Here is a 21,045-nt window from a genome sequence, read left to right on the forward strand (position 1 = left end):
TTATGTAAATTTCACCTCAAGGAAAGGTAATGTGTGTACACACAAAATTCACATGTTCTAATAAGCATTCAGGGAGCCTGTCCCACACATAAAGCTGTGCACACTTTGTGTTGATTTTCCTAAATGTTAACTGAGGCCAGATAGTCCACCATGATGAATGACATTTGCTACCAAATATATAGTAACCCTTGTGTTCAGTATATCATTTTAGGAAATCTCATTCTAGTAAAGCAGAGTATTCCTGGCGATTCCTATCTCAGCAGCCTCCTTGTCAGTCTCTTTAGAGAATGACAGTATGTGTAGTACACCCCATGGACTGGTTAGTCTTAAGAAAAAAAGAGTATTTTTCAACTTCACACTACCTCCTCAGCAACTCACTTGGCCACTACTTTTCACCGTCTACACATACTTGTTAAGTGTCAACTATATTCATGGTCCTATACCAAAATCGGATGAGACACGGTCTTTGAATCAGAGCATTAAATGGAAGAAATGAAATAAAAAAGTAAATATGTGGACTTATTTTAAAGGCACTGACCAGTACCAGTGCAATGCATAAAACCTGGTCATTATTCTTACCATATCAAGTGCCTATATAGATGCCCTTGTATCTGTTACTCTCTTTTTGTATCTGTGCAAATAAATGTGAAGGTTCAGAACATTTATAACATCACTGCCAGGCCAACTGGTCCAGAAGAAACAAGGGTATCTGTTCAAGTATCGGTGTCTCTCTCTTGTGAAGAATACTCTTCCGAAGAATTGTTTTCTGTTCACTCAAGTTTTCTGTGGAGAATAGGGCTGATTTGGCTCAAGATAATTACAACTATAGAGCCAAGAAATGAGCATAACAAGGGTGAGCCTACCAAAACTACCAGCTGGCTGCCCCAAGTGCCCTAGGTCTAGCAGCAACTAGAATAGCAGGGTAGAAAGGTCACTCAACGAAAGCAAAAACAGAGGAAAAGGGCTGCAAGGTGTATTGCCTAGCTAGAGGAGGAAGTCGAGTCAGGTCTCACACTTAATCTGACCCTGTCTGTACTTTGGCTATAGAGGTGTGTAGTGCTGTGTGCCGCATTTGGATGCCCTCATAGACTTTGCCAGGCTGTGTGCTCTGCCTCCTGAGGCTCTTCTCTGTGATGTCATCTCAGAAAAGCACATTCCAGAGCTGGAATCTGGTTCATAGAAAAGTTCTAGTGTGACCACAGCACTGCTCCAGATCTCAGCTGTAGGCAGAGGAGGGCAAGAGTACAGACCATTAGAGGTCTCCAGCCTCTTTTAGGAACAAAAGTTTCCAGGGAAAGGAGGTCATGAACAGGCAGAAAATTCCATGTCTTTTATATAGGGCTACCTTGAAATCATTCTTGCTCATGATGGATAACAGGTGCTAGAAAATCACCAAGGCCAGGTTAACATGCAAACTTAGAACTAGGGATACACATACCATGTCTGGCTATGAATCTGGAAAATTACGCTTGCTATCTTCTGTTATAAAACCAAATAACTGTCTGTACTCATATCAGTAGGCTGTTGTTATTCCTTTTGATTTTTTCCCTTCATTCTATCACTCGTTTAATACACACACACACACACACACACACACACACGTGTATGTATGTATGTATGTGTGTGTATATAAAAATATATATAAAATGAACATTCGTTGCTATTTCATATTATCAATAAGCTCATTAAGGATACATATTCAAGGTATGTTAATATAGATATGAAGATGGATCAAATGACATGGGTTGGTATGATATAGAGTATTTAAGAACATGAACATACCACTTTCAAATTATCTACAGCTCTGATTCTATTCTGAAACATTTAATATTTCAACCAGCTAGCTATAACTTGACACAAGACCAATAAAATGATGGAACCTTAAAAAAGAGATAAAGGATAGAAAAAAAGGATACATTTTTTGACATCTAGAAGGGAGAAATGATACATAGACACAATACAGTGCCAACAATCATAATGCCAAAAAAAGAGAGGCACATTTAACTGGAATATATTTAGGGACACATATAGTAGGCACAGTATTTGCGGAAGATGCAATACCACTACCACCACCACTACCACCACCCATAATCCTTACCTGCAAGGAGTTTACAACCTTGCAGGTTGTAAAGACTAACACATCTATAACTACCATACAAATAGCCATAATAGTTGCAAAACAAATAGTGTCTACTTGGTGTTAGGCATTTTATGTTATCTCATTTAATCTTCAAACAACCGTCCAAGGTTGATATTAATGGTATTAACTTCAGGGGGCTGTTGTGCAAAGTTAAGATTGTCTGTCTGTCTGTCCATCTGTCCATCGTCCATCCATCTATCTCTATGATTCACCTAGAAAATATAGCTAGTAGGTAGAAGAGCTCAGATTCATTCCCAGGCTTTTCTGCTTCCAAAATTGATGTTTATTTCATCCTACCATACTGAAGAAGAGACTAGTTCCATGGAGAAAATCAGGAGAGATTTCACAGGACAAATGGCATAAGACTGGATAGAGAAGGATGCATAGGACTTCAAGACTGGAGAATGGAAGGAGACTGAGGAAAATGAGTTACAAGATGAGCAACTGTGACTACACCACAGCATCAAATAACCATTTCTCTTTTTCTGCCTTAAGAAAATGAATTGCAAGGGCAATGAAGAAAGAAAAAGAAATAAAACACATCCAGATTGGAAATGAAGATTACATGATTGTATATATAAAAAATTCTAAGGAATCTACTAAAAAACTATTAGAGCTAATAAGCAATTTTAACAAGACTTCAGAATATAGGTCAATATACAAAAATCACTTGCATACCTATACTTTAGCAATAAATAATCTGAAATGAAATTAAGAAAATAATTCCATTTATGATAGCATAGAAAAAGAAAATTTATACTTAGGTATAAATTTAACAAAAGAAGTGCAAGACTTGTAGACTGACAACTACAAAGTACCACTGAAAGAATCAAAGATCTTATTAAATGAAAAGACATTGCATGTTTATAGATACAAAGACTGCATAGTGCTAAGCTGGCAATTCTCTTCAAATTGATCTACAGATTCAACATAAACTCTGTCAAAAATCCATTTGATTTATTGCAAAATTGACAAGCTGATTCTAAATTTATATGTAAATATAAGAGACTCAAAATCCCCAACACAATCTTGAAAAATAAAGTTAGGGGACTCACACTCCCTGAGTTCCAAATGTACTATACAGTTATAGTAATTAAGATCATTGTGGTACCGGCATAAAGATAGACATACAGATTAATGTAAAAGAACTGAGAGTTCAGAAATAAACACTTACATTTATGGTTGGTTGATTTTGACAAGGGTGCCAAGAAAATTTCATAGAGAAAGAATAGTTGATTTTTTTTTTTTTTTAGCAAAAGGTGCTGGGACATCTGGATATAAATATGCAGAAGAAAGAAGTTGGATCCTGCCTCACACCATACACAAATATTAACTCAAATGGATTACAGACCTAATTGTAAAAGTTATAAAACGCTTAGAAGAAAACAGGAGTAAATCTTCACAACATTGGATTAGGCAATAGTTTCTTAGATATGACACCAAATACCAAAAGCATAAGTGACCCAAAAAAGAAAAGATAAACTAGACACCATCAAAATTATAAAATTCTGTGTTTCAAAAACACCACTGAAAAAGTGAAAAAAAAAAAGTCCAAAGAATGTGAGAAAATAGCTGTGAATCTTAGATATGATGAGACTTGTGTCCAGAATAAATAAAAAACTCTGACAATTCAACAACAACAAAAAAGAAAACCCAATTAAGAAAACAGGCCAAGGACTTGAATAGGCATTTCTCCAAAAACGTATACAAATGGCCAAGAAGAACATGAAAACATGCTCAACTTCATTAATCCTTAGAGAAACCCTTAAGCCACAATGAGATACCCACTTCATACTCACTTGGATGGCTATAATCAAAAAGACATTCATGAATATTGGATAGGATGTAAAAAAATTGGAACTCTCATACATTGCAAGTGAGAATGTTAAACAGTGCAGTTTCTTTGGAAAAGTTAAATTCCTCAAATAATTAAACATAGAGCTACTGTATGACCCAGCAATTCCATTTCTAGATATATACATAAGAGAACTGAAAACATACATCCACAGAAAAATTTGTACACAGATGTTCAAAGCACTATTCATCAGCCAAAAGTAGAAACCTAGATGTTCACCAATTGATAAACTAAATTTGGTATATACATACAATGGAATATTATTTGGCCATAAAAAGGAATGAAAGACTGATACACGTCACAACATGGATAAATCTTGAAAATATTATGCTAAGTTAAAGAACCTAGTCACAAAAAAATCCATATTGTATGGTTCCATTTATATGATATGTCCAAAACAGGCAAATCCAGAGACAGAAAGTAGATAAGTGGTTGTCACAGGCTAGGGGAAGGAGGAGCTAGCAGTCAATTAATATGGGTTTTTGTTTTGAGGTCACAAAACATTCTAATGTTAGATTATGCTTATGACTGTACAACTTAGTAAATATAAAAACTGTTGAACTGTACATCTAAATGGGTCGATTTTATGGTATGTAAATTATATATTTAAAAACCTCTCTTAAAAAGAAGGAGAGGAAATAAGATTCCCAGTTTCTCCTCAGTCCAGTTCCAACTTCTAGATCTCTCTGCATATTCTTTAAAGAACAATCAGTATTAGATCTGTAATCCCATGGGCTCTGATGCTATTTTACCCTTCATAAGAAGTCAGAATATAAACAGGAGGAATGGCAAAAAATATAAAAAGATCTGGATGTCAATTAGTAGGATTACCAGTAGTAAGATAGGATTGAAAAGAGAGACAAATGACATCAGAATATCATATAAGGACAGCCAAGGGCTGGTTTTAGAGAGGAAATAAGCAAAAATTAAGAGCTGAACAACTGAGATTAAAGAGTTTATTTAAGACTCATGAATACAGAGTTAATGATTAAAAGATGATTTGAATTTATTTAGAGAGCACAAGTAAGAAAATTCTAAAGAATGGGTTATGGTATCATTTATGAGGACATGTTAAAAAAATGATGCCGTGCTCTCATAATATCTTTTACATCACAATAAACACATTCAAATTACTGAAAGTCATTCCAACTTCTTTACAACATGAAGAAAAGAAACTTCAAGGATAAAGTACTAGTAACAATAATAATCTTATGAAAATGTGACGCTAAGTAGGTCAATCAGTAAAACCAGTCTACGGCCTCTGTTAGTATGCAGTGGTAAAGGAACAGGTGAAATGGCCCCATGAGGAGGAATTGTAATCTTCTGTTTGGGCTCTTACATCATTGACACATATGTATCACTGTTCTGGAGAAAAAAACGCCACTCCACTCCATCTCAATACACAGAAAAAGAGATGTGAGTCCAGCATATCTAGCTGAACCATTTAATTGGAAGAAAAATGCATGTTCACAAGCAGGGAGAAGAGCTGCATGCACCCAGGGAGACCTGGCTGGTTAGCACAGAATTGAAAAATCAGCGTGCCATTGTTGATGGCCCTCTTTTCAAAAGGAATCTAACAAGCTTCATACAAGAGTCTTTCTCTACTACCCCAACATATGCAAAGGTTAATGATCACAAAGACTTCTAATAGTCACATTCACTATTTACTGGTTGATGTTCCTTATTCTGTTTAATACTGAGCCATTTTCAACATCAGGAGTCTGGGATATATTTAAATGCTCTAGACAAAAGATAAAAATATGCCAGTTATAAATACCAGCCCCACCCAATACTGGACCCAGCATTACTTTAGTTTTTTGCAACATGTTTATTACAGAGGAACTTTAGAATCTCCACCATTTAGAAGGCAGTGGTCACATTTCACACATGATTTTACATAAATGTTTGTTTTCCAAAGTAAATGAGCATTGACTCCTTGTTGATGAGTGTGATGAGGGCAAGAGTAGCCAAAAGCATAGAAGAAAAAAACAGTATCAATCAAGCTTCCCCCACAACCAGACAATTAAACTCAATACTAACACAGAATGCTGATTTGTAATTTGATGTCTTGTCTTTGCTTATTTTAGTTTTCTATTATTGTAACAATGTTGTTTATCAGTATTTTACAATTTTTAAAAATATTTTTAAATTTTTTAATTACAGATGGCATACAATATTCTATTAGTTTCAGGTGTACAACATAGTAATTAGACATTTATATAACATATAAAATGATCACCCCGATAGATCTATTGAGTGCTTATTATATGGGTAGCATCATGTTAAACTCTTTGCATACATAATCTCATTTAATCTTTATCATGAAGCCGTATTACAATTTAAATTTCACAAATACAGATATATAATTTGCCCCAAGTCTCCCTGCTAAGTGGCGAAGTCAGCATTTGAACTCAAATCAGTCTGATTCTACACCTTCTGCTCTTTCCATTAGCAGCCTGCCTCTACCTCAAATTTTTTCTTTTTTTAGGCGAGGCAACCCTTGGTTGACCCTCACAGATTGCAAGGACCTTGTCAGCTTACAATCCCTTATTTTTAATTTTTCATGCCGACAGCACCTGGTCTTCCTAGGTGGTCTCCCATCCAAATACTAACCAGGCCTGACCCTGCTTAGCTTCTGAGAGCAGACGGGATTGGGCTTGTTCAGGGTAGCATGGCTGTAGACTCTACCTCAATTTTTTAAAAGAATTTTTGAAGGAAAAATGATACCTATATTGGAAACAAGAGACAGATGCCTTCACTGTAGTTGTTTAATGCTGAACATTCTCATTCTCTTATGTACCAACAAAACATTTGCTATCAAAATCTGTCTCTTCCTGGCTCCCACTCACTCTTCAACTCTCTGAGAGCTAGCTTCCACCCTCACCATTCCCCTGTACCTTCTGTTCATAAAGATACCCAGGAACTCCTTGGCAATCCACCGCACGTTTTCAGTCATTTTATTAGGCTTTTTTGCAGCACCATACTTAGCTGCCCATGCATGCATATGCAAAATTCTCCACCCTGAGTGCCTGCCATATCGTACTTGGATTTTCTCCTTGTATCACTAAGCCCTTCCTCTGTAGTCTCCCCGGATGGCCCCTGTTTCTATCCCTTCTCCAGTGCTAGAGGACTTTAGATCTTAGTGCTAACATTTCTTCTATTGTTTGTGTCTACTGTTTCTCTAATGTAATCTTGTCCATCGCTCTGGCTTTATATAGTTTCTAGCTGTGACGGAACAACTTCTGGAAGGGGATGCAGAGAGGAGGCGTAGGAGATATCACCTATGACGAGGAGAGCTGGGGGTATCTGCCTTTCACTGGATGCCCTCTATCCCCTCCGGAGCTTAGCACCATGGATAAACATAACTTATTCAAATTAGCAAATGAAATGAATGTACATACAAATATATACACTCATCAGCTGTAGGCGGAAAACCACCAAATATTTATCTCCAACCCAAAATCCTTCTCTGAAGTTGAGATTTGTATATCCAACTTTCTCATCTGACACCTCTTCTTGGATGTCTCATAGGAATTTCAAACTAAACAGCCACAAAGTGAATTCTCAAGCTTCCCTCCAATCTTGTTCTCACTCCAATTTTTCTCATCTCAGTAAATGGCTCATCATTCCACCAAGTAATAAAACTGAGGATCATTCTTAACATTTCCTTCTACTTTATTCCCTGTACTCACTCTATTACCAAGTAAGTCATTACATACATCTAGAACACAAACCCACATGAGACTCAGGAGCTTGGACTGACTTGTACTACTGCAGTAGTCTCTTCTTGGGTCTCTCTGCTTCCACCAGGACCCTGGTCCATGTTTCCCTTCTTTCCAAACCATTTTCCATCTAACAGCTAAACTGTCTTCCATACAGGCAAACTTTATTTTGGGTCAGTGGGCAACCATAGTAAACACAACAGTTCTGGCACATGGTCTACGGGGCTGTGGCTGGCCTGCCTCTCTGGCCTCTCCTGCTAGCCTAGGCATCCTGGCCACACTGGCTTCTCCCTCCTGTCTATAAACTTATCTCACTCTGTTCAAGACCCCAGCTGGCTTCAAATAAATTTCCTTTAATTTCAAAGTTGGCAAAAACTGGGCGGTCTGCCATCAGAAGATAAGTTCTTACTGATCTTAGAAAAATGACACTGCTAGAGCACAGAGGACAGACCAGGTTGACATCAGCAATCAAAGAGCTAAATAAACTTATTTATAAAACTCATAGCGTTTCATCAGAAATCATCTAACCTGTTTTAGGCAAGGAAGGGAGAATTAGCGTGGCAAAAGATTATACCATAAGACAGAGTTGTATATCCCCTACCCCCGGCTTTAATTTCTTATGACATGGTAATATCTGGCACTATATAGAAAACTCATAGTGGTATAATGCCAAAATGCAGCAAAATATTCAGCTACAAGTCTGGTTATTTTGAAACTTAACCTTTTGGATTGTTATAATGTTAAAACCTCTAAGTAGGTGTTAGCTTCCCTAGAGTATATTATTAGTATTGATTTTCCCTGTAAAAAAGAAAACAAAAGCCCCCAAACTAAACATTAAGTTATTATTGCTCCTGCCTGCTTTGCATTGTATACTAGATTTCATTGTTGTCTCCCACGCTCCCTGGATTACTTGGTTCACACTAGCCATGGAAAGCTATCAAAAAACAGTTTCGTGCTTATACCAAAGAATTAAATCTGATCTTTAATATCTCATATTTTGTCAGTAAGTCCACTGATAAGGGATTATTGGAAGCCAGTCACACCATTTGAAAATTACCTCTAGTCTCTCCTAAGGCCAATGACTCATTGCAAAACATTTTTGCATGTATGAATGTTTAGATTTGATCCATGAACAATACATTTTAGACTGGTTTAGAATTATTGGTAGCTTATTTTAAAGCAAAGGAAAAACAACTGGGCACAAGTTTGCTGACTTTAGGATAGTTTGTGAAAATATGGTAGATAGATGTTTTCATTTTCTTGTTGTTTTAAATACTGTACAGAGCTATTATTAATGCTTTTGAAAAACCTTAAAAATTGGCCCAAATACTGACATTAAGTGTATCAAACAACACAGTATCTTTGGTATATTAAACTCTTGCTCTTCATGCACCTGTAATTTCATTTTCTTCTCAAATATAAAACTTTGCTTTTGTTACAACTAAATTAAAATTCTTCAGTGCTAATTTGTTGTATATAAACAAAAGAATATACTTTGTTGGAGAAAAAATTCCTTTCTTGGAATGTGGTTGTAGTTATCCTCTTTCAGTTTTTAAAGTTTTTCTTTAAACAGGACACAACTTAAAATTTCCTTTGCATTGAGGTGTATGCAAAACATTGATGCAGTTCATCACAAAATGAAAGTTCGTATTTAGTGAGGCGAAAAAATCACTTTTCGGTGATTTTTTTGAAAAGTTACATTTAGATCTGTTCTAACGCTGTTCATCTTTAACAAAATGTTACAAATCTCATATAAAAAAAGAAAAAAGAAAACACAGTGATCAAAGTTGTCTTTCAGTTCACTGAGAAAGATCTATGGGTTAAAGCAGATTATGATAAGAGAACACACTTAAGAGTTGCCTTCAGAGCTAAGGGGTCACTGTGCAATTTCCCTTCTGTGGCTGCTGCACTCATGCCTCTGGACAGGAATAACTCAAATGTGTTGCACAAGGGGTCATTCAAATTTATCTATGGTCAAGAAGTTAGGGATAGAAATTGCAAACAGAAAAGAAAGGGTTCTTTCAAGCTATATACCTAAGACTTCTAATGTTTTCTCTTATGTACATGTTATATGTGCATGTATAAAAAAGTTTACATTAGAGAAAACATATTAAATGAGTCTCCAAGGCAGATACTTTGTTTTTCTTCATATACACATTAGCAAAGAATTAGTAGAAGGTTAAGTATAATTTTACTTCTATATTAGTTTTATTTGTAAACTAGAGAGCCTGATCACTATAGTAAATGAATCCAAAAAATATTAATGATCAGTTACACAATAAGACCTTTTTGTTCCCAAAAGACATCTCAGAAGCCTTGCCCTCAAACCCAAGGCCAAATGCATAGCCTTCTGTCTAAAAGTTCATTTTCCTACACAGTCCGATTCTCTCCATTGCTGGGCACTTTCACTTCTCTGGCTGCCCCAGGATGACTTGATTCCTGAGTCAGCCTTAATCTAAACACACCTTAGTTCTAACTCAAATTTCTCCATTTTCGGCATCAATACATCCTTGTCATTTTGGGATTCTTTATCTCATTACGGTTTTCTTTTTGTTCACTTGTAAAACTGTCAGCAAGTAAAGATCTCTCACAGGCTGTTTCCTCATCTGTGAAATGGGACTCTAGCCTCAGCACTGTACAATCTCATGTGTACTACAAGAAACATACCACACGCAAATGCATTTCATTGAACATTTGAATAACTAAATGTTCATGACTGGCCTTCTTTCGACCCACCATGAGCACAGTCTCATTTGATATGTCCCAAAGCATTCATAATGCTGACCACTGGCACTAATTCACCAGACTTTAGCTTCCAATTTCTTCTTTTTGCTCAGCAAGCAAAACAGGTACCTCCGAAGGAGCTGGAGAGACAGATTTCAAGGTCCATGTTGTTTGTGATTATTCATAATTGACCTTACTGTCAGTTTCATTTTGCCTTCTCATTATTGTAACTCAGACCCCACTGTCTGCATCTCCTTGGAGTATGTGGTCTGTATGCTCGGTTGGGAAAGCTTTACCAAGATCCTTATTGCCTAGCTTACTCAGTATTCCCTTCTTCTAAACCTAACAGTAGATATATACCATAAAAAAAAGCAAAGCAAAATGATACCTACATTTAATCTTTAACTGTCTCAGATAATTCTATTTAGATTTACCACAGACTTAAGTCAAAGAGTTCAAGACTGGTCTATAGCACAAGTCATGGTAAAAACCTTAAAACTGATGTAATGGATTTTACACACATGCATATTTTAAACAAAATAAAAATAATTTTTTTCTATAATCCAAAATAAATATCCTCTAACTCCACATCTAAATGAGACTTTTTGATTCAAATCATGTGCCATCCACTTAAAGAGGATTCATAGTTAACATAAAAGTGTTTCCTATTATGCCTTCTAAATAGCATCAGAAGGCACCATTAAAATAGAATGGTTATTAATTGTTATTAATCTACATATGTATTTTTAAGAGTAGATAGAAAAATAATTGATAAACTAGAATCTATACTTTTAATTTCCATTCTGTTGTAAATCCATATTACTGCCTTGAGAGCAACTTAAAGAAAGAAAGACAAACTCAAATGGTTATGCCAAGAATTTGACATAAATAAATAAACTCTCAGTCAACGATGTGCTTATCTAAAAAAACATAAAACCAGGAAGGGCCTAAATCTGAGAAAGAAAGAAGACATCATTCTCATAATTCATTTGAGCAAAGTACTCTGAATCATGTGTTTGGCCCTTGTTCATGTATCCATCTATCTGTACTGTCCAACAAGGTAGCTAGCCCCTGGCCACATGGGGCTACTTAATATGTTAATTAAAATTAAATAGAATTTAGTTCCTCAGTCCCACTAGCCACATTTCAAAGTGCTCAATAACCATATGTAGTAAGCAGCTACCTCATTGGATAGTTCCGATATACAACATTTATATCTGCAGAAGCTTTATCAGGTAGAAATAACGTAGATTAAAACAGCACTCTCTAAAAGGTTAATTTACAGATTTACTAATTGCCATTTACTTACTCAGTTTTTTAAGAGATGTAAAACTTGATAGATTATACACTGGTCTTTTTAGGTATGGTAACCATATGTCTTGGCTTTTCTACAACAATACCAATATTTCTTGTGTTTGTATTACTTGAAATAACATGAACTGGTTAACGGTAAAAGTAAATGCAACAAATTAAATTATTTTAGTAGGACTTTTTATGTAAACGAATAGACAGAACCCTTTCTCCCAAATTATGAGGCAAGACAAACAAAAACAACCCATGTATGTGAGAAATGCAGCCAAGAAATTGCTCCTGGAAGAGTCATTGCTTTTCTAAGTGACTCTAGGCACCCATGTCTGTGTCTTGTCACTCACTGAACTCTAGGTAGGTGTGAGCTGGATGGAGTAGCTGAACTACCTCCCTGATGATACCTGTAGGGAAGAGAATAAACTCTCTGCACCACTACTAGGACTCCAACTCCTGACCATGGCTTTCTACTGCATCCAGGAGAGAATCCCTCAGGGGAGCTTGGGGTGAGAAGTGCTGTTTTGCTTCTTCATGCCTATGGGTCCAGTTTGTCCCCATGGTGGTGAGAAGACTACACAACCTGGCCAAGACATGCAAAGAGAACAATTTCAGTTTGACTCATGATGGCAAACTACACATACCAAAATATTGACATTCTTAGGTAATTCTCTAAAGCAAAGGCAGAACACTAAAGGAAAAATAAATATAAAAAACAAACCTATGGCAAGGAGTTCTATGTCTGTCAGGTAACTAATGCTGCTGAGGAGGGCAAGGTGATCAAGAGTAACAGAAACAGCAAAGAGTGTTTCTCTCAATAAAAGCATAGACTATCTTGAGACTTTGAAAACATGAAGAAAATTCTGTTGTTAAAATATCTCATAGTAATTTAGAAAATTTTTCTTTTATGAGGTAACAATCCTAACAGGACAAACTAAAGAACAAAATAAAAAAATAACTAGGGTTTAATGCTTGTTATGTGCAGTCTATTAGGCTAGGCACTTTACATGCTCATGTAGTCTCCCAACAATCATTTACAATAATATTAAATATCATAATAAGAAAACTTATAGAGTACTTCCTACATTCCAGGTACTTTTCTTTACATATTGTGCTTACATAATAAATATATTTAACCTTACAACAAACCAAGGCGATAGATTATATCATTATCACCATTTTATGACTAAAAATACTGAGACACAGAGAAATTAAATATCTTGCCCAAGGTCACCTAGAATAAAGTGGCTAAGGCAGAACTGAACCAGAACATCTGGTTCCAAAATTCATACTCTTAACCATTATGCCATACTGCACTATCATCATCACTGCTGATGAAAACATATCTCATGAATTTAGAGCAGTGATGAACCTTGAGCCATATTTCAAATCTGATACAATTAAATTGATTAGAGAGGTCTCTCTTTGCATTATGCCCTCCAGACACTTCTTTTGATAGTCAAAGAGAGATTCTGCTTGATTACACACACAAAACAAACTTTTGTCCTGTTTTGTGTGTGTAATCAAGCAGAATTCTTTCTTATTTCCCCTCACACTATCTGTCAGTATCTGCATTGCATTCAGTGCTGATTCAGGTAAGCTGGTGATCCTGAAGAAGGCACACTGGAAGCCACAGAGCTTGGAGTGGCCCCAGGAGTGCTCTTAATGCCCGATGCAAGTGAAGTTCAGTGGTCCCCTAAATTCATACTGGCAGATGATCATGGCTCAGGGCCAATACAGTTCCAAAAAACAATCTCCAGTTGATAATAAGTTTATGCAGTTCTTTTTATCCCAAGGGATACAAATATTGTGAAAAAGAAAAATATATTTTTTTTTAATAAATAAAAGGCTTAAACAAAAATCTAAGACAAGTATGAGAACAGAAAAAATGAAAACTCATATTTAATAAATTAGAATAAAGATTAAAATACATAATTAAAAAGATGAAATACTATAGACTGCAACTAAACTATAACTTCTTTAGGAATAACAATAATTATAAGATGCTCTAGCATATATATTTGTTGAATATTTGGAGGAATATTGAAGGTAAACATCTTCACTTATTCCAAAACCCTTTCAAATCCAATATTATTACAAAGCATAAAACATTTAAGCTGATGAAAGTTTACCTGGATTTCAGATGAATTATTTGTTAGACTCAAATCTAAACATCTGGGCCAAAGTGATGCTTCTTCTTGGAAGGGGTATGTCCCAACGGTGCACTTCATGTGTTGCTCTTAAATCTTCTTTGGCAACAACTTTCTGACAAAAGTAAGTATTCAGAATAACAGGGCAACTTCTGTTTGGGATAATAAGTTTTTGCCTGGAAAAGGAAAAGAAAACAGTTATCTGCAAAGCTGGATTCCCCTCATGTTCTTGCTAAATCAGAAATATAAAGAGCAATGACTCGCCTGCTATGGACAGATAAAACCAAGCCAGCCCACTGAATGACAGCTGCCCTCATAAGCTCAAGAGTGACTAACAAAAAATCTGATTTTACTTTTCCAGCGAAAGTCCTGTGTCAGAAGGAGTAATGAAAGAAGGCCTGGGCTTGAGCTCCCTCAAGTTCTCCTACTCTGGTAGATGATAGCCTTAGGATGCTTCAGGGAAAAATGCAGGGAATGAGCAGACTATCAACAGGCTCAAAGAATTACCCAGACATAGAAATAAATGCTATTTAAAAATAAAACCTTCAGACATTCTGACAGCTCTAATCTTTCAAATAACATGACATCAAATGTAAATCAAATGTCAAAGGAATGCTTTCAAATGGACCACAGTCACTGAAATGCCTCAAATTTAAATAGTAAAGAAGTCTGGTAACAGACAAATTTTCCTGGTTCCTCTCAGACATCTGATTTGAGAAGACTCTTTAGCACTCATACCTCAAACACAGGTAGTGCTGTTTAACATCAAGAAAAAATTACAACTTCCATTTCTGGGAAGATGGAGTACACATACTTTCCCCTATTTTTCTCATTAAGTACAACTAAAATGACTGACATTATATATACATTAAATATAAGGAGACACTGAAATGTGGAGAGAAGGCAGACCAGGTAGGACCTAGAGTCTTTGGGACTTATGGAACAGCACAGTAGTGAGTTACTGGGTTTTCTTTTTACCTCTTATATCCCAGACTCGCAAATGAAGAACCTGGTAACTTGGAAGCAATAACAGGTACAGACAAAAAAGCCCCTACAAAAGCTTATTCTCTTTAACCAAAGGAATAGGAAAGGGTCAGCCTAGTGAGACAGAAAACTTTTAGAAAATAACTGCTCTACTCTAGGCAAACATCACAGAAAAATTGTGACCTAACACCATGCACATCAGCAAAGGGCGACTGGGAAGCCCAGATGTCCATCCTCATCAGGTTGTAATGAGGAGTCTCTATAGCCCAGTTGAGTGGTATGAGAGAAGGCAGGACAGGGTGTTGGGACTTTGATCCTTGCAGGCTTGTAATGAGTCCTCCTCTCCCCATAAACACCAAAACAGTGGAGACCACCAGGGGACCTGGACTTCTACCCCCATGTGACACTAGAAACCAAACATCCCTCCTCACCATTCTGTCATAGAATCAAAATAGGCCTAGCAGAGAATCAGGACTTTCACCACTGCGCAGGGGTACTGAGGCTACTTTCTACACACCCATCTTCCTCCAGTGTCATCAGTGGAAGCCACATGGGGAAGAGTACCAAGGCACTCCTGGCCCACCCAGCCAGGGTGATGTCAACGGAAGCCTAGGAGGAAGCTGGAACTCATATATGCCCAGCAGTAACAAGGAGTTCATTCTCTCACAGGTATCAATGAAAGCCAAGTGGGAAATCTGAACTTCTACCTCTATTCCCCACTATTCCCCTCCACTTCTCTCAGAGCAGTGGAGATAGGTTTAAATAAGATCTAGAGTTTCATATAATACTCAAAATGTACAGGTTGCCATAAAAAAATCACTTGTTATACTAAGAACTAGGAAAAAAATCTCAACTTGAATAAAAATAGAATAAATGACAATGCTGAGATGACACAGGTGTTAAAATTATCTGACAAAGATTCTAAAACGGCCATTACAAACATGCTTCGAAGAGCAATTACAAATGCACACAAGACAAAACAAACAAACAAAACAAAAAACCAGAAAGCCTCAGCAAAAAAATATAAAGTCTTGGCAAAGAAATATTTTTGAAATGAAAATTTTAGAACTAAGAAATGAATAAAAATAAAAAACTCAGTGGATGGGTCCAATAGCAGAATGGAGGTACAGAGAAAAGAATCAGTGAACTTGAAGATAAAATAATAGAAATTAACCAATATGAACAACAAAGGAAGCAGACTGAAACAAACAAACAAAAAAAACAATGGACAGAACCTCAAGATCTGTGGAAAGAAAAAAAAAAAAGGAAAAAAATATAGGCAAATATAATAGACATTTCTACTGTTGAGTTTTTGAAATTTTATTTGGAGTTGAAGCAAAATTATAACACCGATATGGTTCTACACGCAATGAAAATATTTAATACAATCATATTATAAATGAAGAGAGTAACAGGGTATAAGAAGTAAGGTTTCCAGCTTTGATATTGGCAATTTGTGACCTCTGTTTTTGTAGCTTTTATAAATTGTGAGACCTAGCAATGAGGTGTTCATAATCCCTTAGAGTAGATATTTTTAATAATTAATTAGAAAACAATCAGTTGACCAGAATGAATAAGAACTTTTAGTCGGCCTCCATCCACATCTCTTCCCTCTGCGGTAGGCACAAGAATTAGGTTGGGTGTTGTGAGGGAGTAGCTAGGCATTGATGATGGAGAGCAGGTGTGAGGTGCATGGCTGCTCACACACTTATACCACTTGCAACAGACATACCAGGAAGAGATTGCTTTAAACAAACTAACTTGACCTGCAACAAGTACTCAGTTGTTTTAAGCTTGTTTCCAGTTTCGTGGGTCACCAGACCCTAGCATGTTAGGCCCTCAGGGAAGCAAGTCACAGAAGAGAGGTCTAATGGAGTGTGAGATGCTAAAGGAATTGGGCCAAGCAGAGGAGAAATCTTCAGATGATTTACCTAAGTTTAGATGCTGGCACATTCTTTGTTTTGTGTTTATCGGAATAAAATCTCATACCTCGAAGGAACTAGATGAATGAACAATAAGGTCTTAACAATCTATAATTCTGATGTTCTGTCTCTCCTGGTACACTCACATTAGCCTGGTGGGGTGATGAAATTTGAGAAGTCTTTGTAAATATATAATACTGTAAGTGGGTATATTTTATTAGCTGGTTGGCTGGCCTTATATTTGTATTCCATATATTTGTTTCTCTCTGTAATGCTTTAAAAATAATTCTTTGTGCCTCATGTAAAAAAAAAAAAGTAAGGTTTCTACACTTCACACAAACTGGCAAAATGTCGACCCAGTAGACTGTGATAAGTTATGTATATACAATTTAATGCCTAGAGCAACCAACAGAATAGCTATAAAAAGAGATATGCACAAAAACATTATAAATTAAAATAAAATTCTAAAAAACGTTCAAGCAACCCACATAAAGCCAGGAAAAAGAAAACAGAGAAATGAAAAACAGGGAGAGAACAATAAAGAATAAACAAAAATTAAAAAGGAAGACTTAAGTCATAATATATCAATGATTGCACTATGTGTAAATGGTTAAGATAAACCAATTAAAAGAGATTAGCAGAGTGAATTATAAAACAGGATCCATCTACATGATGTCTATAAGAAAATATAGAGAAATAGGCAAGATGAAAGTAAAAAGATGGGAAAAATATATCATGTAAACATTAATACAAATATAGCAGGGGAGGAGTACTATTATCAGATGAAACAGGCTTCAGAGCAAAGAAAATGATCAGAATCAGAGGGACATTAAATAATTATGAAAGGGTCAATCCACCAAGAAGATATAACAGTCTTAAATGTGTATGCCCCAAACAACATAGATTCAAATTACATAAAGCAAAAACTAATGAAATTGAAAGCAAAAGTCAACAGATCCACAGTTAAAGTTGAAGACTACAACTAAAACATACCTCTCTCAACATTTGATAGATCAACTAGACAAAATATCAGCCATGATACGGAAGAATGCAACAACACTCAAACAATTGACAGGATCTAACTGACATTTGTAGAACAGCAGAATAAATATTCTATTCAGGAGCCCACAAAACATATTCTAAGAGAGACTATGTTATGGGCCATAAGATTAACCTCAACAAAGTTAAAGAACTTAAATGATTGAATGTGCTCTTTGATCACAATAAAATAAAAATAAAAATCAAGAGAAAGATAACAGGAAAATCTCCAAACATTTAGAAACAAAATAATACACTTTTAAGTCATCCATGGGTCAAAGAAGAAGTATCAAGGAAAAGTAAAAAAAAAAAAAAAAAAAAAAAGCATTTAGTGAAAATAAAAATTTAATATATCAAAATTCGTGGGAAACAGCTAAAGCAATACTGACAGGAAATTTTATATCACTTAAAGCTTAAATTAGAAAAGAAGGAAAGTCTAAAATCAATACTCTAAAGTTCTTTCTTCAAACATCTAGAGAAAAAACAGCAAAATATAAATATACATAGAGCAAATAGAAGGAAATAAATAATAAATAACAGAAATCAAACTGAAAACAAAAAAACAACACGGGGGAAAATGCAATAAGAATTGCCTTTTGATATGATCGATACAAATGATAAAAAAGGAAAAATAGAGAGGACACAAATTGCCAATATCAAGAATGAAACAGAGGATATTGCTACAGAAAGAAAGATAAAAAAATGAAAGAAACTACAGACTAACATACCTCAAGAATAGAGATGCAGAAACACTTAACAAAATATTAGCAAATGGAATTCAGAAATACATAAAGGGAATTATGCAACATGACAAAGTGAGGTTAATTCCAGGGATGCAAGGCTTGTTTGTACTCAAGCAATATTTGAAATATTTTAATATTTGAAAATTACTTCCATCATATTTAAGGCAAAAGAAGTTATATGATCTCATCAATCAATGCAGAAAAACTTTTACAACATTCAATACTCATTCATAATAATAAACCCAGAAAATCAGAAATAGAGGACTTGTTCAACCTGATAAAGAGCATCTACAAAAATACTACAGCTAACATTATAATTAATAGTGAAAGAATGAATGCTTTCCATCTAAGATGGGAAACAAAGCAACTATGTCTGCTCTCATCACTTTCATTCAAAATAGGACTGGAAGTTCTTGCCAGTGCAATAAGGGGCGGGGTGCGGGGGAGGGGGGGCGAGGAGGTGTGGAAAACCATACAGATCATAAAAAGAAAAAAGAAAACTATCCCTATTTTCAGATGATATGACTGCTTGTATGGAAAATTACAGGGAATCAATAAAATAACTAATAAACTAATAAGTGAGTTCAGCAAGATCACAGCATACATGAAAATCAAATGTATTTCTATATAACATCAATGAACATGCGGACACCAAAACTAAAGATCTAAATAATTTATAATAGCAAAAATAAACAAAAAAACAAAAAAAAATCTTTGATGTAAATCTTACAAAACTTGTATATGACTTGTATGCTGAAGCTATAAAACACTGATGAAACAAATGAAAGATCTTAATAAATGGACATACCATATTTATGGACTGAAAGACTCAAGGTCATAAAGATGCCAATTTCCCCAAATGGATACATAGATTTAAAGTAATTTCCATAAAAATCCCAGCAGGATTTTTTTTGCAGATATATGTAAACTTACATGGGACATTACCAAGAGGACAGAATAGGAAGACCCTGTTCATATCCCTCACACTAACAATAGTTTGGTAGCTGTCTATGGACAAAAGTGCCTTTGTGGTAGAAGTGAGATTCAGGTAAGAGACCTGGTGGAGCCCAAGACAGAGGAGGGCTGTTTTGAGAAGGCAGAACTATGCCTAGGTGGCAGACGTGTCAACTGTGGTCCTGCCTACACACTTGGAAACCAGTCTCATCCTCTTTGGACGGGGCTACAAGCCCCATTTGGCCTTGTTCCTGCCACCAGTATCATCTGCCAGGAGACTCGAAAGGAGCCACACACCCCCCAGTGCCTCAGGTAACAGGTCAAGGGACTTCAGTCCCAAATGTGGACCCTAAATCAGTCCATGACTCAGCTCCAGCCAGATTTGCAAACCATATATCTGATAAGCGATTAATATGCAAAATATATAAGGACTCATATAACTCAATAGTAAAAAACCCAAATAATTTGATTAAAAAATGGTCAGAGGATCTAAATACACATGCTTCAGAAGAAGACAAGCAAATGGCCAACAGGTATGTGAAAAGATGCTCAACATCACTAATCATCAGGAAAATGCAAATCAAAATTATAACAAGATATCACCTCATATAGCTATTATAATGGCTGTTATAATGGCTATTATCAAAAAAACAAAAGAAAAAAAAGTGTTGTTGAGGGCGTGGAGAAAAGGGAAGCCTTATATATTTTTCATGGAAATGCAAACTGGTACAGTACAGAGGTTCATCAAAAATTTTACAACAGAACTACCCTATGATCCAGTAATCCTACTTCTGGGAATTTATCCAAAGGAAATGACATCAGGATCTTGAAGAGATCTGTACCCCCATGTTCAATGCAACCTTATTCAAAATAGCCAAGATATGGAAACAATCTTTGTTTGTGGACAGATGAATGGATAAAGAAAATGTGACACACACACACACACACACACACACACACACACACACACACAAAATGGAATACTATTTAGGCATATAAAGAAGGAAATCCTGCCATTTGCAACAACATGGATATAGATAAACCTGGAGGACTTTGTGCTAAGTGAAATAAACCAGACACAGAAAGAAAATACTACATAATCTTGTTTATATGTGTTATATAAAAAAGCTGAACTCCTAAAAGGTGAGAGTAGAACTGTAGTTGCCAGGGCCTGTGGGGTGGGAGACATGGAGAGACGTTGCTCAAACAGTACAAACTTTCAGTTATTAGATGAATCAATTCCAAAGATCTAATGTACAGCATGGTGATTACAGTTAATAATATTACAATGTATAGTTGAACTTTGCTAAGAGAGTAGATCTTAAATGTTTTCACCACACACACAAAAAAGATAACTATGTATGGTGAGGAGTATGTTAAGTAGTTTGGTCCTGGTCGTTTCACAATGTGTGTATATATATCAAATCATCATCTTGTACGCCTTATATATGTACAATTTTTATTTGCCAATTAAACCTTAATAAAGCTGGGAAAAATTAAATACAATTTAT

General features: G+C 35.7%; 1 protein-coding gene and 1 pseudogene across 1 annotated transcript in view; both read right to left on the bottom strand.

Annotated features, from left to right (window-relative positions):
- The window catches only part of SPIDR (scaffold protein involved in DNA repair), a 436,331-nt gene that overhangs the window by 108,568 nt on the left and 306,718 nt on the right, over positions 1-21,045 (bottom strand). Inside the window, 5 exon segments of the mRNA XM_025049089.1 lie at positions 12,093-12,208; positions 12,211-12,326; positions 12,388-12,434; positions 13,876-13,903; positions 13,905-14,069. Of these exon segments, the coding sequence (XP_024904857.1) occupies positions 12,093-12,208; positions 12,211-12,326; positions 12,388-12,434; positions 13,876-13,903; positions 13,905-14,069 (472 nt within the window).
- LOC112482419 lies at positions 6,560-6,678 on the bottom strand (annotated as a pseudogene).

Source organism: Pteropus alecto, unplaced genomic scaffold (assembly GCF_000325575.1).
Source record: "Pteropus alecto unplaced genomic scaffold, ASM32557v1 scaffold201, whole genome shotgun sequence".
Classification (NCBI taxonomy): Eukaryota; Metazoa; Chordata; class Mammalia; order Chiroptera; family Pteropodidae; genus Pteropus; species Pteropus alecto.